The 25,730-nt window shown below is 36.5% G+C and overlaps 1 protein-coding gene across 1 annotated transcript in view; it reads left to right on the forward strand.

Moving 5' to 3' along the window:
* The window catches only part of pcsk5.S (proprotein convertase subtilisin/kexin type 5 S homeolog), a gene marked incomplete at its 5' end in the record, with an annotated part of 230,007 nt that overhangs the window by 83,631 nt on the left and 120,646 nt on the right, over positions 1-25,730 (forward strand). Inside the window, 3 exon segments of the mRNA NM_001092999.1 lie at positions 7,593-7,805; positions 15,202-15,302; positions 22,566-22,669. Coding sequence (NP_001086468.1) covers positions 7,593-7,805; positions 15,202-15,302; positions 22,566-22,669 — 418 coding nt within the window.

A 25,730-nucleotide genomic window follows, 5' to 3' on the forward strand; every position in this document is an offset into this window, starting at 1 on the left:
TTGCGCCAGAAACATATTACATTCCCCCAATAGTGTGCCACTGGCCCAAAAAAATAAATGCTTGTGCACATTTAAGAAAGCAGGTTCCGTGAATATTTAGCTGATTAACCAGTGGCATAATTAGATATCACTGGACCCCACAGCAAATTAATTTTAGGGACCCCAACAGATCCAGAGGTTGTCCTGTTTTTTTACCAATAAATGTCGAAATTGCTTTATTTGGGCCTCATGGGGCCCCTATTCCTACTGGGCCCCTCTGCAACTGCAGGGTCTCCATCCTTTATAGTTACACCCTTGTCATTAACACACAAGAAGGTAGGGGGGGACTGGAGCAGATCAGCCATTTTATCACTGGTATAAGTGCACAGAACTAAATGTTTATTCCCCCATCTAACTTTAAGGACATTCTTTTCCTACATCTGCTAAGTAAGGCAATCCAATAAGCTTCTACAATCAGTGTCTTACATTTTGATACAAATTGAATCCTAGTATTCAATTTGTTGTAAATATAAATCAAATTTGTGTCCCATTAAATGGGATTACCTTCCCTGTATATTTAATTATTTACTGTATTGGTATCCTTCTAAGATGAACAGATTTTACATACACTTACATCAGTTACAAATGAACCCTATAAGCATCTGGTTGAATGAGGTCCCCAAAATAGGTTTGCAGATAAACATCTGGTGCAACTGACCTAAACCAAAAACAACACCAAACTGATTTTATGGGATCAGCCATCACTCATGACATTTGAACAGATATTCAGGAACATAGCAGTCACAGAAAAAAATGGTGACCATCATTAATATGATGAATGTTCCATGATATGGTTTAATCGATATTATGAATTTATCTGTAATACAAATAATTCTGATGTTTTATTAAATATAAACTTTCTAAACAAACTAACTTATTGCTATATTTCTTTTTTCCAATTCCAACAATGTTGAAGAGTCTACTGTATATTAAAACTGACGAGCTGTAATAAAATTTAAATTGCACAGTGAATATGTCATCAATCTGTAGCAGTAAAAGGAGAAACTGCTTAGATTTTCTGACAATATTTCCTCTTTGATACGCAATACTGCAGCAATGATGGCAAAGAATTGCATAGGTTTTGTGCTTTGTAGTAGTAGAAGTTGCATAGTGTATAAGAGCTGGAGTATGAAAATGCGAGCAGGGATGACGATATGTAAATAATAATGATAGTCTCCTTATTAAACTCATCACATGTAATTGTATCACATTGGAGCAAATCACTCTTCAAAATGACCCACCCAAGAATATCTAAATATATAGGCAGTAATTCAATATTGGGCTGTATACAGATGTAAAGTTCATGTGAGATTGATAGAGAAAAATCTGCTTAGTAGATACAGTGACAGGCAAGCAGCAAGTTATAGCAGAAAAAACAAGGTCATGGGTTGGAACACAGAACAGTGAAGAGAATTACAGCTGAATCACAGAAAGCAAGCTACATTCAAAAGTCCAAAACAACAGGAGAAGCAGTTTAGGCAGTTGCTTGGTTGGGAGATTGCACGCATCTAGCCTTTATGATTTCACAGACCGTTAAATTGAATAGCTCTTTTGAAACACTTTCAAAGCAGAATCTGCAGACCTTCTTGTGGCTCAGCCATTACATTACATACTGTGTCCATTGCAGTCCAGGCTGTGATGCATACGTAACTATGATTATTTTAACAGCTACTAAAACAGAGCAAAATGATGAACAAATTCAATTTTGTGAACAACAGAATAAGTTATTGAATTTTTTTTAACGCCATTCTGTTTGAATTGGGGTATTTGTTATTAGAGAAAAAGCTCTGAACAACGTGAGCAGTTATTGATGGCATTGTGAGATATGTAAGAAATTATAACCTGACTGAAAATAATTGATTGTCTCCTTTGCTGTTTGCATAACACAGCAAGGCTTTATTATCAGGATATTTTATTAATGCATGTAATTTACTCTTTAAAGCAATCGCAAAGATTAAGTGGGATATATTAAATCAATATGCATTTGGTTATATAGCATAGGCTTCATCCTAATGTCCTTTTGTAAAGTGTATGGCAAGCATGCGGTCAAAGTGGTAGTCTTCTACCTTGAGGTTGTAGGGTCCTAGTTTTGATACCAGCTAGACATTTTTATTGGTCATGTTAAACAGAAGGGTGCTTGAATGTGATAGGGAACTGAAATTGTAAGCTGTTACTGATTACTTACCGTATGTAAAATCTGTATAAAGCACTATAGCAAATGTGGACATTGTTTAAATAAAGGACAATGTATAATAAAAGAAATGTTACCTTAAAGGTAATGAAGGTCTTCATAGCTGCTACTGCCTACAAAGAGCATGCTGGTATCCCCTGTCAAAAATATAAAAATATTTTTAGAAGGACCAAGCACACGCAGCTGTTTACACCCGCAACCACGCCACCGCATGGGCATGAGTTGGACATGAGTCGTAGAAAAACGCATCTTGCCGATAATAAACTGCATTCACTAGGGAGACAATTATTAGACTCAATAAACCAAAAAATGCCATTTATTTCTGCTTCTATAAAGTTGAAATATAAATAGTTTGTCAAGGATAAGTCACCATGCAGTCATTCACAAAAACCCCCAGCCCAAGGGTGACCAAAAATTGGAAAAATGCTCAAAGTGAGTGAACAAGATCCGCAATTGATAAATGCACTAGCAGAGTGTAGTAAAATTTAAAAAGTATTTATTAGGATACGCCTAACGTGTTTCGTGCCAAATGGGCACTTACTCATAAACAATTATTAGGGCTTGTTTGCTTCTTTCAGTCTTTACTTTGCCTTTTCCACCAATTCAAGGGCATTACTTCCTTCTTTTACATAGGATAGAGATATTTTGGCCCAAACGTGTATACAGTTTTCCCCAAGAAAACATCAAGAAACTGAACAATAATAATAAAATGTAGCACTTGCAATAGGTCCTCTCTCAGCATTTCACTCATCTATACCTTTGTCCAAATTCCAAATATTTCAGTGATGGTTAACATTTTGATACATTCATTGGTTAATGGAGGAACTAAATCTTTGGGGAAGCTCCTTCATTCAGTATTCTTTTTCAGTACATTTCTAATTGTTTGCAGTCACACGTGTGCATGTAGCTACTGGAAAACATGAATTGTCTCCTTTTAGGCTACGGCTGGGCCAGGAAAAGACACAAAGTTTCTAAAATCTAATTAAAGGAAAGTGTTTTTTAAAGTAATACAAATTAGTGATGTGTGGGTCAGTTTCCCTGACCCGCACCCGACCCTAACCTGCCCTGCACCGACCCGCGCCCGCCCGCACACACTTCCGGGGGTCCTTTTATAGATCCGCGCCACCCCACCAATGACATCACAATGACGTCACAAATGGGGTGGGGCGAGCAGACGCAAGAGTATAAAACAGGAACCCGGAAGTCGGATGCCGGCATTTGAAGGTGGCGGGCGGGGAGAGCAGGAGAAGAGCTCAACCAACACCCGCTCCGCCACCCGCGAGGAGCACTGCAAGGTCGACCCACTATCGCAGTCTTCCTTGCCACCTTCAAATGCCGGCATCCGACTTCCAGATCCCGCGGTCCGCACATCACTAATACAAATATAATGCAGTGTTGCACTAGTAAAATAGGTGTTTTGCTTCCGAAACACTACTATTGTTTATATAAATAAGCTGCTGTGTAACAATTGGGGCAGCCATTCACAGGAGAAAAGGCTCAAGTAACACAGCAGATCAGCTCTGTAGAACATAATGGTGTTATCTGTTATCCACTATTTAACTTGTGCCATATAGCCTTTTTTCAATTTCCACCATTGCTACAGTGTTTCTGCAAACACATAAGTGCCGGGCAACACTTCATGATATTTTCATTACTTTAAAACACTTTAATTTTTAGGTGTTACTGTCCCTTTAAATAAGAGGTTTTTTGGCAACCCAGAACACTTAGTGCCTACATTTTGATACATTTGTAACCAAAGATAAAATTGTAACTATTTAGGATAAGCCGGTCTCTTGGGAGAAATGAGAATTGAAGATTAAAGGGCAAATCACCTTCATTAGCATAACTGTAACAACACATAAACCATGACCCCAAAACTCCAGAAATGTGCTCACGCTTTCCATAACCTGCCACATTTTGTAAAATGGCTGTGATATTTAGGGGGTGTGGCCACGAAATGGATGTTGTCAAGAAATGCTGCTCAGCTGAACTTTTTGTCCCTATTTTTGATTTTCAGATGTTGGGTGGGTATGTTATTCTCAGCCTGTGGAAAACAAAGGCCAAGAATTAGCCCCATGCTCAAATCAGCTGTCTTCTATACCTGCACCCAGAACCACTACAGCGGCTCGACTGCAAACATGCAGAGTGGATTTCAGCACTGAAATGGTACTTACGCATTTTAGCACTGAAATACTCTGTTGTTCTCGGTACAGGCACAGAAAAGCCCTGATTCAAGCATAGGGGCTGATTCTCGACCTGCGTTTAACCACACACTGAAAATCAGCACAGTGTGTCTGTAACCTTGGGTTTCTCGTTCTTTTTTGCAGACGGGAACTAGAGCTTTGTAAAAAAAATTCCACATTTTTGGTTGCTGGGCAGCAATCATTTATTTACACGTTCTGATTATTTGCCTTGCATACATTTAACCATATAGTTACAACTAATAAATAAGATTCTTCACAGTTTTGGTTCAGCCATAAATCTAGGCACTAGCCTTTCATTTTCATAGTTCTGAAATCATGTAGAAGGCCTGTTTTTATTACAGACAGTCACAAATCTCTAGACTTGCATTTTTCTTTACCCTCTTAGACATTTGGTGGCATTTTTATTTGTTGGTGTCAGCTAGCACATAATACCATAGAGCACGGATAAAAAAACAATTATTTCTTATCTCCTAAAATTAGTGTTTTAGCATCTGACTAATTCAGACTTGTATATCTTTACTTATCTGCATAGACCACAATAATAAAACTGAAATATTTTAATACTCTGTATGGTAAAGTGCCGGACTTTATTGCTCCTGTATACTCATCTGCTCAGAACAATACTTTTCAACATGCCAATTCATTAAAAATTAAGGGGTTTTTGTGTTAAGAATTAGAACAGCTGTTCAGCATCTGTGTGAAAATATGCCTGTGGGTATCATTGTACCTACCCCATTTATACAGAGAGCTTCATTTTTTCCCATATTGGCAATACACTGGCACCCATAGTAACATTTCAATACATTGAGCTCATACTGGACTTTCAGAATGTTTTGTAAAGGTTTTAGTTACATGATACAGATTGTTACTTGGAACATAAACTGGTTTTGAATCTTGTTTGTATTTAATTGGGAGAGTGTTGTATTGTTTGTTAATCACTGTGAATTTGTATGTACACATACTCCAGTGCTACAGGTAACTGATAATTCAGAACAGGACAAGCCTTACTGTTCTACTTTTTTACTTGGAGCTGCATAACAAGTGTGGGTGTATAGTTTTATAGGGATACAATAATACCTAGGTCTTGATATTCACGATCTGTATTACAGCCACTTTCCAGCGATTTGGGTAGGACTGAGGGTTTGGTATGCTAAAGGAGAACATTTATGCCCAAACAGGAGGCAAGCTATGCAGAAAGTCACGGCTTGGTAGTAAGTAACAAAACCTAAAATCAGACAGACCTCTGTCTACAAATTCCCAAGTGCCTGAGGAAAGCATTAGAGTGGGTGTTTTTTCACAATTACCCTCAATTATATTGTTGTTAAAGTTTAATTGGATTATGAATGCTTTATCTTTCTAGTTAGGGCTAGAAGGTCTAAAAGGAGCTCAACATGCCCTCATATTGTAAAGCTGGCCATAGATGCAAAGATCCGATTGTTTGAATCCTCAAAACGATCGGACTTCCCCATCTCCAGACCTGCCACTAACCTTTCAGATCAATTAAAGTAGAAAAAGAACAAATCAGCCGATGTTCTGTCCCTGCAGCAATCGTACGAAAGTTATGTCCGTCAAAAGCTGGTGACAGTCTGCCACTGAAAATCGCCCGATCGGCAATACAGGCAGACATATTATCAGCAACCAATAGAAATCTTTTAACCTGTCCGATCGGCCAAACGACCGATCTCCATGTTATTAAAAATGTCAGGACTCTCCGAAAATCGTAAGAATCGAGGATTTGTACGATCAGATCTTTGCGTCTATGGCCAGCTTAAGACGGTGTAAATCCTTCTGAGATCCGAAAGTGTTCAAATGTTTCATGCTACACACAAAGAACTATCAAAAATAAGAGCCAATCGCACTCAAGGAATCCTGGGCAGAGACTTGCAAATCACACAAATTATTTGACAAAATGACTCCACTTTTTGTAGTTTCGTAATGGAGAACATTGCTTGTTGATGCAGACAGCTTATTTAGCTGTATATACTATACCAATGCACATCAAAGTCTGTAAGTGATCATCTAAAAAAGTGGAGGGTAAGAGAAAGTTAGCTGAAACATTAACTTTTAAAGTATATAAATATATGAAATCTGGATCTTATTGAGTTAAAAAATAATACAGCACTACATAGATTTTACAAATGAATTGGAACTGTTATTATAAAAACAATGTTAAAAAATGAATCAGGATTATAAAAATCCAGGGCAGTGGAATTATGTTTTGAGTATCACTTTAATTGTAACGTCTATGTAATCACATTTTATAGTTTTTTGTAAAGCTTTAACTGAGAGTTGGTTTTTGTACTGTTTATTCTTACATCAATTGACCGCTATCGGGTTAAGATTTAGTGATCTGCATGTTTTCATTTACTTCTCTTCATCTGGCTGACCTCAGGTTTCAAAACGGAATTGATACCTCAGTGCAGCATTTGATTAAATAGGAGTATATACATTAGTCTCATTAAACTTTACTTGACATTTAGGCCATTTTCTTTTCTTTTTTTTTATGAAATGTTAAATTAGAAGTCCTTAGCCGTTATTGCTAGAGGAGTTTAGAAAATCATTGGTGGACAGTGATGCCCTCTTTGACTATGCATTTTCACACAATGTCCTTTAAAATACAATTTACTTATTTTTTTATTTGCTTCTTCTCTGTAGTAAGACAGTGACTCGTATTGGGTGGTGGTGAAACTATCCTAACTATAAGGGGATGATTTATCAAGGGTTGAATCAGAATTTTTGCCACAATTCGAATTATTTCTGCACAAAAACTCACAAATTCGAATTATATTTTCAAAAACAAGAATGTCTAGTATTTATTAAGCAAAAATGTGAAAACTCAATTGTAAAAGCTGGCAAGGTCATTGGGAATTGTCCTAGCCATTTTTTTAATTTGAGATTTTCGAGTTTGTAAACTCACAGATTTGAGCTTTTCAAGCTTTTAAACTTGAAAAATGTGAGGGATTCAAGTTTTTTTCACGATTGTATTCAATTGGATTTGTTACATTCAGATTTTTTCATGTCTAAGCAAACATTTGTGTATTTTTAAATTGTGTATTTATTCGAAGTAGAAAATATATATTTATATTATATAATACAATAATATATTTTTCTGTTATTATAACCGTTGTCGCTATAAGCAATTTTATTTTCATCCACAGGGAAGAAGAGGATTTGGTTCTGTTTATGTGTGGGCATCAGGCAATGGTGGTAGGAGCCGAGATCACTGTTCCTGTGATGGTTACACAAACAGCATATATACAATCTCTATTAGCAGCACAACAGAAAGTGGCAAGAAGCCATGGTACCTAGAAGAATGTGCATCAACTCTTGCAACTACATACAGCAGTGGGGAATCTTACGACAGGAAAGTGGTATGTCGCCCATCCCTCCTATGTTATTTTATCTTAAAAGCGAACTAAAGTTTTCCTAAAGAAGTACCGTAGACTAGAAATGTTGCACATTATCTTTCGTACCAGCCCAAGGCAACCACAGCCCTTAAGCAGTAAAATCTGTGCCTCTGAAGATGCCCCTGTAGCTCTCCATCTTCTTTTCTGCTGATTCAATACACATGTTCTGTGCTGCTGTCACTTATTGAGCTTAGGGACCCACTCACAATATACAGTACACATAGAATAAGATAAGATTTTAGAAAAGTAAAACAGTGTAGGGTCATAGCTACTATAGTTTCATTGGACTTTCCTGGAGGGAATGCATAAATGGCAAAAGTAATTGAGATGATCACATCCACTTTAATAATTGAAAAGTTATCTGTTGGTTTTAGAAATCTGCCCATTTAGCAACTGGTAAAAAATGTCGATGTGCATCCTTGAACATATGAACAACTACAACACAATCACATGCATGCCTTGCATTGGCTCCTTTACTACTTACTATTACTCTACTACAAAGTTGCCTGGGTGCCTTCACCTTTTGTGACCCCTTTATCAGCTACTGTCAACCATAATTATTTTGCAGTTCTTTACATTAAGATGAATTGACACTTTTCAAAGGGAACTGACTTGCCAAAAGAGAGCAGTTGGTGCCCTGACTTGGTTTAATTTAGCTTGACAGATAAATGGATAAGAGAAGCAGTTGCCCAGAAGCCACCAAGACATAGGCCCTGTCATCAGACCTTTGTCTAGTGTAAATTTTGACTGAGACCTCCTCCAGTAAATGGCAAACCCTTTTTATCCAAGCAGTGCTGTTCAATTTTGCCATATTCATTTTACTTTCATATTATTATGTTTTTTTGTGTGTGATTATGTTTTATCCGCTCCAGCATCGACCCTCAATGAGAAAAAAGTGAGAATGAATTCTTTAGGGAATAACTGATGACTTATAAAGCATTAGTTTTAGGGCAGTCATGGGTATGGCCATAGAGACAATGTCGTCTGCAGTAAAGCAATGGAGAATAACCTGAATGTAAAAAATGTATCCAGTAATAGCTGTGATATTGGTTTAAATCATGTTTAAAAACTTATGCTGGCAAAGTCGCATGTGATATAACCTACACAGTTCAAAATACACTGAAGTTTGTTTCTACCTAATATTTTATGCTATGTTTATCTATGCATAATCCAAGGTCTACAATATTGCCTTTTTTAAGAGCTTTATCAGGTATTTACATTTTACTAGTGGCTAGATTAAACCGTGACATTTGAACATGTCTAACATTTCTTGTTTTAAAATAAATATAAACTGCTTGACAAGCCCCAACACACTTGTATTCCTAATACTGACAACCTTCCCTAGCATGTCATGATTAAAGAGTACTCCCCAGCATGGTCTTTCATTTGGAACATCATGTTAGCTATTAAAGTTCTGCTGCCTGTTGGTGGTCTTATGCCCTTCTTATTTCCTCCCTAAGATAAATAGGGGACCTCTGTGTAAGCGAATGCTTTATAGCTGAGAGCCATCTCTTTAGATGTCTCTGGTAATTATGCTTAAACACCCATACTCCTGTCAACAACTTCCTTTTGAAAAAGTCCTAATGGATTTTCCAGTCAAGGAGCTTTCGCGAGGATATGTTATCCACTTGATCTCTGGTAACCAAGAAAAGAAAATCTAAATCGAGTTACAGATGTTACTGAGAGTCTTTTTACAGGAACATACCAAGGCAGTAGAATCTGCTGTTTCTTGTGTTCAAGTAGAGGATTTATCTCTATCAGTGAAAAAGGCACATCACACCAAAAAAACATTCTGTTTTGTAAAATGACTGAGGCTAGCTGAGCGTATTCATTCTTTTCTTAATTCTCAGGCACACAACTCAATATTGCAGATGAAAGCTTGCCGCCCTCAGTTTATTGACACATTCATATAGTAGCATTTGTACTTTCAGGTTATGATCATTATATTCCTTTACCCCACTTCTTTCACATCTGGGTCCATCAATATAAAAAAAAATATATATATATAGATTTTTGCATCATAAAATCTTCCACTCAGACAAGAAACAGATTTACATCTTTCCCAGAGGACCCAGGAGGGGAAAAATTACATATTTTCTTTAACTCATGTGGGCATTGCTTTGTATTGTATTGAGCTACTTTCTGGTTTCTGTTAACAACTATTTTTTTCCTACTGATTTCAAGAAAATTTATAGTAGATGTTTTCTTGTGAACTTTAAACTGTAAACTACTTCCAGATAATCCAATAATAATATCTGGTTTTATGGGGGTTTTTTCAAAGATTTGTGAGCATATAATAGACACAGTTTCACTACCTATGTATAAAGATTTATTAGCTGGGTTGTAGAACCAAGGAAATAGAACAATATAAAAAGTATTGCTATATGTTTATATAAAATTTAAATATACATGTGTGTGCATATATATTATTACATGCACTAACATGCTAACATATTTTGAAACAGGCAACTTAGTTGAAATCTGTTTTTCATCAGTGATTTTATTAAGGTTATATTAAATCATATGTAGGATCACAATGTAAGTTTTATAAGCTTTCAGGCAGGACCCTCTATAACTCTTGTGTTGGTTATTGGTGTTTTTCTTATGTTTAATGTATACACCGCTCTGCCTGATTGGTATTGACCCAGGCTGTTCCACAACCATGATTCTAGTTTTCCGTTCTTCCTGTTAACGTTTGGTTCCCTTGCCTGCCTAGAACTATCTCTCTGGTCCTTTCACTTTAAGGCCTGGTGGCATCTGAGTAGCAGAGGGCTCCTCTCGAATCAAAAGGCGGTTGTTATAGACAGAAGCGTGAGCCGATGCCGGTACCTTGGGGTTTGTTCTGGGTTTGGGTTACCATCCGTAACAAATAGTATTGGCATGCCAACTCTGCCCCAGTTTTGGGGCTTACATTATTTCGACCTTGGCCTCCCAGTATGTCATTCCCCCAGGTTTCTCCATTTCTCCTGCAAATTCAGCACATGCATGTACAGTAAGCATTCAGTGATGTCATTAGGAGCTTGTGCACAGCAGGTGGTCAGTGGCTTCAGAAGACTGTTAAAGGACCAGTAACACCAAAAAATTAAAGTGTTTAAAAGTAAAGAAAATATCATGTACTGGTGCCCTGCACTGGTAAAACTGATCTGTTTGCTTCAGAAACACTACTATATATCATATAAACAAGCTGCTTTGTAGCAATGGCGGAAATTGAAAAAAAGGCTAAATGGCACAGGATAAGTAATGGAAAACAGATAACATTATGTTCTACAGAGCTTATCTGTTATCTGCTTTGTAACTTGAGCTTTTGCTCCTTTGAATGGCTGCTCCCATTACTACACAGCAGCTTATTTATATAAACAATAGTAATGTTTCTGAAGCAAACACTGCAGTTTTACCAGTGCAGGGCAACACTGCATTATATTTTTATTACTTTAAAACAATTTCATTTTTTGATATTACTGGTCCTTTAAAGCATACAAGGTGATGTCACTTCTGGTCATACTGGTGGTCATTTATCAAAACTGGGCATATTTGCCCATGGGCAGTAACCCATGGCAACCAATTATATTGTTGCATTCATTGTTTTACATGAATCTGGCTGAAGCCAATCACTGATTGCTTGCTGTGGGTTACTGCCCATGGGCAAATTTGCCAAATGTTGATAAATGAGCTTCACTTCCACTTCCGGAAGTGACATCTCTGTATTGGACTTTGAGTCGTGACATTACACATTGTACTGCTGGTAGGATGCTGGTGGTTGTAGTTAGAAATGGCAGCATGAAGTTAACACTGTTGCTTTGCAGCTCTACAGTCTTTTGGTTCAATTCCAGCAAGTGCACCTGCAAAACATTTGTATGTTCTCCCTGTTGTTGGGTGGGTTTTTTCCTGGCATTCCAGTTTCCTGGAGAGCAGCTGGCTTCTGATAGCATTCAGTATCATGTGACATGGACTGACAAGAATTATGCATAATATCTGCAAAGCACTGCAGATTATGTTAGCACTATTTAAATAAAGCTTAAAGGAGAATTAAGTTTAGCAAAGAAGTAGGGTAGAAATTCTGCACATTGTGTTTTGGTGCTCAGGCCCATCCGAGATATGTGCCTTCAAAGATGCCCCAGTAGCTCTCCATCTTCTTTTCTGCTGATTCAGTGCACATGCTTTGTGCTGCTTTTACTTACTGAGCTTAGGGAACGACACACAATATACTGAATATATAAAATATTGAAGTCATGACACAAAGCTCATTAGTAATTAATTCACATTCTCATTACACTGCAGCGCCAAAGAAGTGGACTTTACATCAACCCTGTAACATCAGCTTTAATGATAGATAAACCTTATTTATTTATTTATTTATCTTTTGCTTGATGATTTGCAACAACCCCTAAGCTTAGCTTCTCAACAGCCACCCAGAGCGTGTGTCTGTCACTGACAAGCCTAACAAAATCCAAGATGGTGAGCTCCTGCACACAACTTTGAAAGCCTTGACTATTACTGTTATAGAGATGATGACATTTTAGGCTGTTGTAGTAAGTTCGGTATATAGAATGCAGCATTTCAAGCAAAAATCGATATGTTTTTAAAGAGGAACTATCGCAAAAATGAAAATTTTAATATAAGCTTCAGCACACTGAAATAAGAAACTTTCTAAATACAATCAAAAATCTGTACTGTTTCTAAAATATTAGTTTATCTTCACTATTCCTCTCTCAGCATGTGTTTCTCCTCATTCTCTCTTATTGTAGGAGTTGGGTGTCAGACGAATGATCCAATGTATCTTATAGGGGGGCTCATTTTGCCTAGAAGATGTATTAGAGCTCACTCTATTAAAAACACCAGAAATCCTGTCTCTCTCTACGTGCAGAATTTATGCAAAAAGCTGCTATTTTGTTAGATTTTGTTTGTCCAGAGATCTGTTATTTAAGTGAGATTTAATGCATCTGCTAGGAAAGGAAGCCCCCCTATAAGATATATTGGCTCTAACTTTCAATGACTATCTGACACCCAACTGCTGCATGAAGACAGAATGAGAAAAGAGAAACAGATGCTGAGAGAGGAATAGTGAATATAAACTTGATTATTTCAGAAACATTTTTTAATTGATTATATATAGAAAGTTTCTTACTTCAGTATGAGGAAGCTTATATTAAATTTTCATTTTTGCGATAGTTCCCCTTTAATAAGTGTACAGATTTACCTACAAACATCAGCCCATTGATATGTTCTTTGTAGGCCCTCTTTGCCTACTATTTATATATTTAAAGAAGTTCAAAATCAATAATTTGCTGACCACCATAATAAAGGACCTTAGATGCGCTAGACTGAATACACGAGGGGACAAAACAAAATTGTATTTTTAAAACTTTATTTGAATAACGCTGTATGAAGTTTTATATAACAATAACCTTTATTAACAGGGATTTTTGTGTTACATATAAATTTGATTTCAGTTCCAAATGGTTGATGTTGTTATGCATACTATGCCAATCAGGGATGGGCGAATTTGACCCGTTTCGTTTCGCCAAAAATTCGCCGCTGGCGAAATGTCGCAGACGCCCATTAAAGTCTATGGGCGTCAAAAAAAATTTGTCGCGCGGTGAAATTATTTTGTTGCGCGTCTTTTTTTTGACGCACGTCTCCATACAAGTCTATGGGCGTCATTTTTTCGGCGAAACGAGGCGAAAAAATTCGCCCATCCCTATATGCCATTATTTATTACACTTCAGCCTCATGCTGTATGCATAGTTTTTCAATATTCCCACTACAGTTTCCCCTAAAATGAGTTTTACAAGACTTTATATTTAGCCCTCCAGCATTTCTGCAATGTCTAGAAAATAAGACGTCACAAATTTCCTAGCCATGAAATAAAGCTGAGGGAGCAATTTCCCTCTTTTAATTTAGTAATATCCTTCTTTTAGATTCAGTGTATAATTTAGTGACTAAATTGGCTTCTTGAAGATTAAATGGTTGATTTTAAACATTTCATTCTAGTACATTTTGATTCCCCATCAATGCCAGAACATCTGTATTCAAATCTCAGAAAGCGTTGCACAAATCCAATGGTATTGTTTTGTTTAACAATACTTCCTCAGTTCATTTTGGAGTATAATAATTCTATTTCTCTTTGTGTAAACATTGCAGATTAGTTTAAGGCCCAGCTGTTGTCACGTCATAACATTTTATCAGAAGCTCTCTTCATGAGGTTAAGTCTTTGGCATTCACCTGCTTTTTTACTTCAGCAAGGAGTGCTTAGGATTCCAAGTATTTTTGGGATTGAAATCAAATTTCCCTTGTACTTCTGCATAGCTAATGAAGAGCTATTAAAGGGCAAGTAAAGCCTTTTGCCATGGAAGGGTTTTTAAAGTATATAATGGCATGGACTGCTGTATCATTTTCATTTTCTCATAATGCCATTTGGGCAGTACGTGCGTTTACTCCACAGGAGATCTCAGCGAACAAAATGGAGATCACCCCCAAGTTTTATATGCTAAAAATGAGCTCATACATTAAACTACTTGGTCAACAACAGATCTCGCCTCCCATGTACTCATCGGGATCTGGCCAGACTCCCAACAAGCACATCCAAAGCAGAGATTTTATCTAATCATTGGTAGTGCTTGAGTACATATTCTACCCCTGGCTATAAAAAGAAAGGCCCCATGAGAACTTCCCGAAGTCACAAACATATTAGGAACAAATACAAGTATTACGTCATCGACTAATTGTGTGCAATAGTTTCTCTCGTACAAACCCTCCTTATACAAAATTATAGGTTATCAAGCTGTCTTGTTGAACATTTTAAACAGTTCTTTGTCTTCTATTTCTATCAAAGTATTACCATGAGCCATCATTGATAAGTTCTTTGTCTTACTAAAGTATTACAGTGAGCCATCATTGATAAAACTCCTCTCATTACAGCAGGGCAATCATGTTCAGACTGATTAAGCACTTCACCCCTAGAAATATCACTACTGTCCATATGTTCATTGTACATTTCTTAGAAATCCACCCTAGATTAAGAAGTACCTTGATTAAGAAGTACCTCATTATACAGAAGGCTTCTCAGTAGGCAATTTTTGTTTCATTTTACATATGTATTATACAAGTATGGGATCCGTTATCCAGAAACCCGTTATTCAGATTTCCTTTTCCTCTGCAATAAAAGAATAGTACATCCAAAGTTACATATAATTAATCCTTAATGGAAGCAAAATCAGCCTATTTTTTTATTTAATGTTTACGTGATTTTCTAGCCAAATTGTGCAAATTTGTTGAACCATTGTATGTATGTTTGTATTCTGTAATTTGTTTCAAATTGGTTATTTATTATTATAATGAGCAAATCCCCAATTTGTTACAGATCACTACAGATCTCCGACAACGATGCACAGACAGCCATACAGGAACGTCTGCATCAGCTCCAATGGCTGCTGGAATCATAGCTCTTGCACTAGAAGCAAAGTAAGTATCGATCATTGAGAATTTAAAACAGTAATAAGTAGGGATGCATCGAATCCAGGATTCATTCGGGATTCAGCCTTTTTCAGCAGTATTCGGATTTGGCCGAATCCTTCTGCCCAGCTGAATAGAATCTGAATCCTAATTTGCATATGCAAATTAGGGGCGGGGAGGGAAATTGTGTGACTTTTTGTCACAAAATAAGGAAGTAAAAATTGTTTTATCCTTCCCACCCCTAATTTGCATATGCATGCATTACGGATTCGTATTCGGTTCGGTATTCAGCCGAAACTTCCGAGAAGGAATCGAGGGTTCAGCCGAATCCAAAATAGTGAATTTGGTGCATCAATAGTAATAAGACAGTTCTCTGCTTAATACAAACAGAGAAAAAGTGTTGTATTGGATAGGAAAAAATAACCAGTTAAGTAGAGAGACAACTGTACCCAGCTGTGTGTGACAGAAATTGCAGTTGAGAATTAATAATATTTCTATTGTGGTTTTAGGACTTTAATACCTATAACACTATTATGTCTCTAATAAATCTTGTTTATATTTATATAAAAGTATCTTGCTCACATGTATTAATAGTGAATGCCCCCTATATTATATTAGATTTGGATTAATATCCAAATCTGTGATTGTTTTTTGTATAAGTACTAAATTATGTGTGTGCATACAAAACTGTGCCTCGGTTATTTATTTCTTTGCTTCTGAACCAACTGTTTTGTTTTGTTGTGTTCTTGTTCTGAACCCTAGTACCACAGTGCATATTTAACAATAATACCAGGTAGTAGTGTATGTGCAGTTCTGTTCGAGTTACATCTTGGCATCTTTCTTGCAGTCTTATTTATGTTTCAATGCCAACTGCTTATGTTCTGTATCAAAAACAAAATCTATTCTGCTGGTATAGTTTAGAATCCTAGGTAAGCTATTTTATTTAACCTCAACACACCATAACAGAACCAGAGTAGTTGCAAATTTCCTTTATTTATGTAGCCCCAGTTCATTGCCTCAGCAGTTTAGAGATTGGCCCTGGCTCAGTCAAGCTTGCTATCTAAGTTATCTCTTGAATTCACACAACACAGTAAGGACAGTTTCATCAGTAGTCAATTTAACCTGCAAGAACATTTGTGCAATGTGGAAGGAAAACCCAACTACCACAGGCAGCCCAACTTGCAGAGAAAACTATTTTCTCATGCTCGACAGCAGGCACAGGCTGCCTAACCTGCAAGTTACTCTGAGACTGGTTGCCCATATGTATTTTACAAAATTTTACAAAACATATCATATATAAAGTGATATATGTTTCACTTTTTATCTAGTAAAGACTGTTCTGATGAAGATTGATATAATTTGTTGATGGGTTTGTTAAAAAAGGGAGGGGCATATACCAGACACTGGTACAAAAAATGGTCAGTGTTGTCAGTTGCCAAGACATTTAGGTTATGCAGAATATTAAAAAAACAAGTGAGTCATCTTAAAGGAACCATAACACCAAAAAATTTAAGTGTTTTTTAAATAATGAAAATATCATGTAGTGTTGCCCTGCTTCAGAAACACTACTATAGTTCATGCTGTGTAGCAATGGCAGAAACTGAAAAAAAGCTATATGGCACAGGTTAAATAGTGGATAACAGATAATACCATTATGTTTTACAGAGCTTATCTGCTGTAACCTGAGCCTTTTCTCCTTTGAATGGCTGCCCCCATTGCTACACAGCATCTTATAAACAATAGTAGTGTTTCTGAAGCAAACACAGCAGTTTTACCAGTACAGTGCAACACTGCATTATATTTTTATTACATTAACAATTTCATTTTTTGATGTTACTGTTACTTCACATCTTAAGCAAATAGAGTAAACTACTTGCTGAGAACCCCTTAAAGTTAAAATTTTACAACCAGTTGATTCCCTGTATACCAGCCAAAACTTTTCTTGCTCAGTTATTGTGAACAGGAGATTTTCAGTGTATATTCTATCTTGATACTGATCTTACTTCTATTTCCCTCAAAAGCAGAATCCAAACTGTAAGTATTTTATGCAAGTGCTCTGAGCCTTTGAGAACACAACAATAGAGTAGACGTTACGCCTATTAATGGAAGGGGCAGGCAAGGTTCTTTTGAAGCATGTTTCTTTCTGTGTTATTGCTGTGTATTTTTGCAGCAAAGAGAAATAAAGTGTTTTCAGAAGGAAGGAGGTCAGTTAGTCAGAAGACCAAAGAATCAGGCAGAAAAAGAATCGGAAAACAATTGTACTCATATCATGGATTTTTTTGCTTCAGGGCTTGGAGTGCTTTAGAAATATTTAACAGGCTAATCATGGTCATAATATGGAGGAAAAAAGCAGTGAATATCTTTGATAGATTGCTGTGTGCAATGATGACTGAAAAGTTATAAATCAACTTCAACAGGATAAAGATAACACTTTGGAACAATTACAGCTTCAGCCAAAATATCCCTCAAATTTGTTCCACCGCTGAGATCAGTGCATAATTATTTTAATGGAGGATAAACAACTTTCTTTGAGCAAAACAAGAGAAGATATTGTCAGTATTTTACCACCTGATAATTTTGGCAATGTCTGTGAAATTACAGGTTTTCAGTAAAACTACCTGTACTTGACTACATTTCCATTGCTGCACTGGCGACATCAACATCTTTTCAACATAAAATGTTTTGAAATGTTATGAGTAGCTATTTTCATCATTGACAGACAGTGCATCAAATCAGCAAACATTACTACATTGAAGCCTTAAATAGGAGATCTAATTAGCACCCCAGACTATGTAGGGTTTCCCCTTGACTCAGAAGACTTTTAATTTACAGATTGTGTTTTGTTAACCCCATACAGCAGTGACTAAATAGTGAAGTCACAGACAATATTTGTTATTAAAAGCTTCAAGTTGGCAGTTATCCAAACATTAAAATGCACGTAGAAGGAAAGCCAGAGTCATGGTCAAGATTGCATTGAGTAAAATCCACTATTCAAAATTGAAGTACTAAATTACACGTGTGCATAAAAAACTGTTATTTATTTCTTTGCTTCTGAACCAACTGTTTTGTTTTGTTGTGTTCTTGTCCTAAACCCTAGTACCACAGTGCATATTTAATAATAATACTAGGTGTGGTGTATGTGCTGTTCTGTATGAGTTACTTCTTGGCATCTTTCTTGCAGTCTTATTTATGTTTCAATGACAACTGCTTTATGTTCTGTATCATCAAAAACAAAATCTCTTATGCTGATATATTGTAGAATTTGAGGTAAGCTATTTTATTCAACCTAAGCACATCACAATAGAGCTAGAGTAGTTGCAAATGTCCTTTATTTATATAGCCCCAGTTTGTTGCCTTGGCACTTCACAGAGATTGTCCCTGGCCCAGTCAAGCTTGCTTCTTGTCAAATGCACATAACACCGTAAGGTCAATTTCATCAGTGGTCAGTTTAACCTGCAAGAACCTTTTTGGAATGTGGGAGGAAACCCAACTATCACAGGCAACCCAAAACTATTATCTCATTCTAGAGAGCAGGACTCTCCAACAAGAATGTTGTGTATGATATCATCATTTTGATATAATCTGGCCCACAAATATATAGAGTGCTATGTGGCCCTCCACATGGAAATAGTTAGAGAGTGGTGCTTAATAGTGAAATAAAGTACAAATACAACATTCTAATTGGTAAATTTTCCATAAATGAATGAGTAAGGAAATGCAGCTCATCCAAAACAGTATGCTGAAGAAAGCATCTTACATAAAAGCAATAATCAAGTTGTGTTTCTTTACTTTTTCTCTATTTCTTTTTTTGCCCTCACTAATTGCTGTGAACATGTGCATGGGTGCGTTTGTGTTTATATGCAGTGAAAATCTTTTTAATGTGTTCACAATGTATGAGTAACTTCTGCAATGCCTGCGTGTATTTCAACAGGAAATGAATTCTGTCTGTGACTGCTCAAATTAATACTGGGATGAGAGATGAAAGAGGTGAAAGCTAATAGCTGTTCTTTCCATTTATTGTGGGTCAAATAGGGTTACTTAAAGAACTCTGCTTTAATTGGTGTGGAACTGCATTATTATCCAAACACGGGAAAATGGACTTGAATAAAAGCATTGTGTGAGAAACATGCCATGTGCACTCTCTGAAAGGGTTGACATTGCAAATAAAGACTGAGAATTACTCTATTTGCATTGATTTTTATTGTGATTCACTGAGGAATATGCCTTGCGGTTTCAGATCCATAGGTAACTCTCATTTATATGTTTATAAAATGATTTTTACAGGGATATCCCTGGGGTGCTAAAAGACTCCAAAATAAAACAATAATGAAATTACATCTTGCCCTTAAGGAAACCTGTGCAAATGGTTTTATATTTTTGTACCAATATATCTAGTACTGCGTGCATGTTGTTTTATCTATGGTAGAAATAATGAGGCGGTCTGTATTTCTCAAACCTTAACACAGAAAAAAAGGTTTACATGTTTACAGACATGGTCAATATAGGGAATGTATTGCAGAATTGGTCATCAGTTATTTTGATGTGGATTTAACAGGATTTCAGTGAAACCTGTACTTGTATGAGAAGACTTTATGAAAATGTAAACAATGTGCTTGCTACAAGAATCACTAATTAGTGATGGGCGAATAAATTTGGCAGGCGTGACTTCACTCCGAAATGTCGCGTTTCGGCTCTGGCGAATTAATTCTCTAAACTGCGGCAGATTTGCCGGCGAAACATCCGGAGCATCAAAAAAAGATGTCTGCGCATCAGAATGGGCGGGCATATAAAAATTTCCACGCGTCAAAATTATTTGGACGTCCATTGACAAAATAGGAGCGCATATAAAAATTGTTGCGGGCGCCGAAATTGCTGCACGTCAATGCCTTAGGCATAGAGGCAGGGCAGACATTTACTTTCACTTTCCATTCAGCACTTCCTAGATGTAACTGCTCTCCCCACATTCCCCCGTTGTCTTCACCGTTTAATTGTGTATCCAGGGCATGGGGCTGGACATCGGGTCCCCCATTCTGGTGCACAAACAAGATTCTGAGATGATACAAGATACAGTGTGCACAAAATGGCTGCTGCCTGCTTGCTATAATTATGAGTTCCCAGACTAAAGGAAACAAGATTCAAATAATTTATATAGTGTAATTAAAGTTAATTTGATAAAATAGGATTTTGAATATTTATTTTTTTTGGTGACGTATCCCCTATAAGATCCTGGAAATAAACTTTAACATTTTCCTATTGAACAGGGAACCATGCTATTTAATCATGTGGGGAAACATTTAAGCTATGCCTGATCACATAGAATTGGGTTTCTTTGGTTAACATACATAGATCCCTATAGATGATTAATAAGCCAATGCAACTGTAATTTAGTATCTATTTCAATTAAGTTTGCATGTTAAATACTCCTATATGTAATCCTTATAGTATATTTATCTTCAAAATTCATTTTAGAGGGCTATGTAAATGAAAGTGTTTTTACTCATCAAAAACAAAAGATATTAGTCAAAATAAGAGCAAGAATGCCTATGGCTAAACAGACATGTTGCTGGTGATTGAATTAAGGGAGATGGGGGTAGAGATGCACTGTTTAGCTGTTATTGCATTTGGAAGATCTTTTTGAAAGATGTTTCATTCACAAGATGACATTTCACCTTGCCCAGAGGTAAATGTATTTCCAGTCTTTAATAGAAGAGCATATGATTTGTGCAGCAGACACAAATCTGATGTCTGAAATAGAGTAATATTTTATAGGTGTCTAAAATAGGGTATACCTCCCCTTGAATGATTGCAAAAGCACCTAGAGCAAGTATAGATCCCTTAAAGCTATGCTATAATGATCACAATGTTTGGGAAAGGTAATAACATAACAGGTATTTGGGTTTTTGATTTTAAATGGCTGACCAGTAATAGATATCTATGGTAGGTTATAAGAACTTTGCACCTAATAAAACATTAGACTTTTTATGGCAACTTGTTGCTGGCAGGGGCTTTCCAGAAAATACCTTTTCATTTGCAAATATAGGGACCGCCACATGCAAAACACATTTAAATGTGGCAGTCAGGGAAACCCACAAGCAACCCTTAACTGCCTATGCAATTGCCCTAAGGGTTTTGTTTTCCTCATTGCAGCTGCAGCAGACCACCGGGGCAAACTGTACAACTTTTACTACATTCAAACCCCAGTGTACAAATGCTAGAACAGAATCAGAGGCATTGGTGCCATAGGTTGCTATGACTTGGCTCTAATAAACTATAGTAATCAATTGGATTTGTATTTTCAATGGACTAGACCAGAAAAACCTAGGAGTCAAAGGCAAGGATTAATCAATGGGTGGTATGGTGCCAATTTTTTAGACACATTCCAATGATAATAAATGCTAAATCTAGTGGTACTATTCTTATGAGTTCTGCACAAGCAACTTGTTCCAGGGATCCCTTGTGTTTGCCCTGGCAGTACAATTGTAGTAGAGTAAAATTCAAACTTCTACTATGTTGGTGTGCTACACAGTAGAATAGTACATTTCATACATTTTTTTGTGAAGATCAGCTCCAGCCTGGGGTATGACCTTACATTACTGTCAGAACCCCTTCTCACTGATTAACCCTCTCTTTGTACTTTTAATTGCTAACTGGTTTCTCTAAATTAAACTAAAATAAAGCAGACCTTTGCCCCTTTCACTATATAACCATATTGTGTTGCAATCCTGGACATAAATGCATTTGTGTCTGGATTTTTCTTTTGTTTTAGGTAGTGTGTTTGAAAGACTTCACATTCAGTAACTTTAAAATGACATTCTCACTGAGAATTTCTGTTATCCATTATGTATTGATATGATCAGGGTTCCCTTGTAAAGAGATAGTGCCCTTGTATAAAGGTCATTCGTTTCTTAATAAACGCATGGAAGCCATTGATGTACGAATGATACCAAAAAAGATGTAGATGTAAATTAAGTATATCGGAGAGGGTAAAGCAGAAATTCCTATGCAATATAATACATGACTGCTTTGAGAACAACTTTGAAAACATTAACAGGAGCTGCTTTATATGCTAATAAGCACCTGCAGGTAGAAAAGAAATCTAATATGTAGGCTTCAAATTAAATGTGTCCTACTTAAAGGTTTGATTATGAAGTGGATGATGTCCAGGGTCTCAGCTGAGGCAACAGAATTTGAAAAGCTACAAGAGTAAGATACACTATTTCAGCTGACTAAATTACTAAGATGGGACTTTGCTGTTTTTTTTTCTCTGTGTAGTCCATTTTTAACGTGGAGAGATGTGCAGCATATTATTGTCAAGACCTCTCGCCAGCGACACCTGAATGCTCCCGACTGGAAGACAAATGCTGCAGGATACAAGGGTAAAGTCTAAATTATGTTATTATGATTATTGATCCAGCTGAAACTCAAGTGCTTATATTGTTCATTTTATCAAAGCAATCTCAGCCACATTTTGTTTTGTTTTTTTGCTTTATTAAACAATGACCCACAATGTCAGGACCTTTAGCTAAAAACAAGGTTAGACTTCTGATTTGCCGCCCTTTAGTTCCCAGTTAGTTTCACTTCACAGCTGCCATCTTGAATTTACATTTTAACCAATCAAAGCTGCACATTTGTTTCACTACTTATCCTGTTACTCACTTTTTCTTGAACTATTGATTTTTTGACACATAAGAACAGCATTTCAAGTATAATACATACTACTTTGGTGCATCTCTTACAGCGTTCTTTCCTCCCCCCATATTGTTAAACTCCTTATTAGTCAGGAAGAACTGTCATGTAGTTACTATCTGAGATATTTTTGTGATACATTGGTTGCTTGATTTAAAAGCCCATTTTCTAAATACATTTTCTTTTTATTTAAAGAAAATTCCAAAATAATTAGAACTATAAGAAAACTAATATACAGATAAAGCCTTAAAGAAATAAGTTAAGACGTAAATGTATCTGTGTTTAATTACAAATGTTTACTGGCTGTTCTATTTATGCAAATTAAACACAGATGCTTCACTTTAATGTGGTTAGGCTATTTTCTTTTTATAAAGAGTGTTCAGTATTGGCATTTTATTTGTCATTACTAAAGGAAACACAACATATTTTGAATAAATGGACCAGATCCATTGTGGCAACTGTATTAGACAGCAATCATTTAAGATTACCGAACACAATGATATAAATCTGTTTAACTTTATATGTCAACAAATACATGCTGAACATGGGTCATTTACTTGCCATACTACAGTTGTGTGCCCACAAATTTCACTGTTAAAGTGCTTGCTTCAACATGTGCTCCGTGCCGTGTCTTCCTCCTGTTCCAAATCGAGCACCGTTACCCCAATTTCTAGAATTAATATTTTACATTGATTTTCAGTGGTATACAGAGTGTGCATTATTTTACATACAGGGCTTGCTTGCTTCACTGACAACAAGTGCTTACTATATAGTGCTCTGAAGGGTGTAATTTTTGCACCCCTTAACAATCCAACAATTCTGCCTTCCCATAAGTAAAAATGCCCTCTTGTTGTTAAGTCTCTTGTCACAAACTGAAAATGTATACATAATAAAATAATATATATGACAATCAAATACCAATGTAAAAAGTATTTATTCTTAAGCCAGTCCTTTTAAAATAAAAATGTATTTTAAAGCATACCGAAGGACTGTACTTGCGATTATCTCTGCAGTAATTAAACTTTCCATATTGCTAGTAGATAGCATATTGTAAATGTATATCTCCCTTTTTTTGGGGGGGGGGGAAGTAGTCAATAAAGTCAATGGTCTCTTTTGTATAATGGGCCTTTAAAATTAGTAGATATTAATCTATAACAAGGCAGGAATCAGTATAAAAATAAATGATACATGCATATTATATTTTCAAAAATTCACAGCAAAAGTCTTTCAGTGCACTTGGCCTGCAACAGGTCTCCAAGTGGTATTGGCCTGATTTACAGTAGTAGAACTGCTTAAAGGCAGGAAAGAAAGACAATATTTCCCACATCGTTCAGCATCCTATATTTATATAATTATTTCTTCAAAATGGCCAGATCATCTTACAGGCTAGAGGAATGATACATTATTGGAGTGATTACTTTCTAGATTATTAGAATTCTTTTTGTAACATATTAACATTTTGTGCTATTATGTAGAAATTATTCTTTATAATGAGGTTTGCCAGATCATTTGAAAATCAAGGACACTTCTAATAAATGAAAGCTGGAATTTCAAAAAGTGTCCTTGATTTTTTATCCTGGAAACCTTACTCCATAACATATCTGAACTTGTAAACAAATGAAAGAAAAATTATTATATTTGGTCATTTATTTATTGAAAATAATTGATCCAATAACATATCTGTGTGTGGCAAAAGTAAGTGAGTCCTTGGGATTATCATATAATTTGAAGGTGAAATCAGAGTCTGCATTTCAGTCAATTGGATTGCAATCAGGTGTGAGTGAGAGACCCTGTTTTATTCAAAATATGGGCATCCACTAAAGCCTGATCACGCAAACAACACTGTGCATGTGTATCATTGCTCGAACAAAGAAGGTGTTACAGGAGCTCAGAAAAAAAATTGTTGATGCTCATAAAAGCTGGATATGTTTCAAAAACTATCACTAAAGAGTTTGGACGCCACCAATCAAATGGAGGAAATTCAAGATCATTATTACCCTACCCAGAAGTGGTCAACCATCAAAAATAACTCCCACTGCAATGCGTCTAATAGTCCAGGAGGCAGCAGCTGAAGGCCTGTCTCATATTGGCGAATGTTGATGTTCGTGTGTCCACCATCAGGAGAACCCTGAACAGCAATGGTGTGTATGAAAGGGTAGCAAGGAGAAAGTCACTCCTCTCCCCCCCAAAATATTGCTGACCATATACAGTTTTCTAAAGATCGCATGGACAAACTAGAGGGGTACCGGAAGACTGTGATGGACGAATGAAGCCAAAATAGAACGTTTTGGCTTAAATGAGGAGCATTACATTTAGAGAAAGAAAAACACTGCGTTCCAGCATTAGAACCTTATCCCATCCGTGAAACATGGTGGTTGGAGTGTTTGGTTCGGGCCTGTTGTGCTGCCTTATATTATACGAGCTTTGGGCCTGTTTTGCTGGGCCTGGATTGCTGAACATCATTGATGGAACAATGAATTGTGAACTATACCAGAGACAAGGAAAATGTCAAGACATCTGTCCGTGATGGGAGTCTCAAGCAACAAGACAATGATCCTAAACACACAAGTCGTTCTACCAAACAATGGTTAAAGAAGAATAAAGTGAATGGCAAAGTCAAGGTTCTGACCTTAAGCCAAAGGAAATGTGGAAAGACCTAAAGTGAGCGGTTCATGTGAGAAAACCCACCAACATCCAAGAGCTGAAGCTGTTCTGTATGGAGGAACGGGCTAAAATTCCTCCATAAGATGT

Source organism: Xenopus laevis, chromosome 1S, assembly GCF_017654675.1.
Source record: "Xenopus laevis strain J_2021 chromosome 1S, Xenopus_laevis_v10.1, whole genome shotgun sequence".
Taxonomy (NCBI): domain Eukaryota; kingdom Metazoa; phylum Chordata; class Amphibia; order Anura; family Pipidae; genus Xenopus; species Xenopus laevis.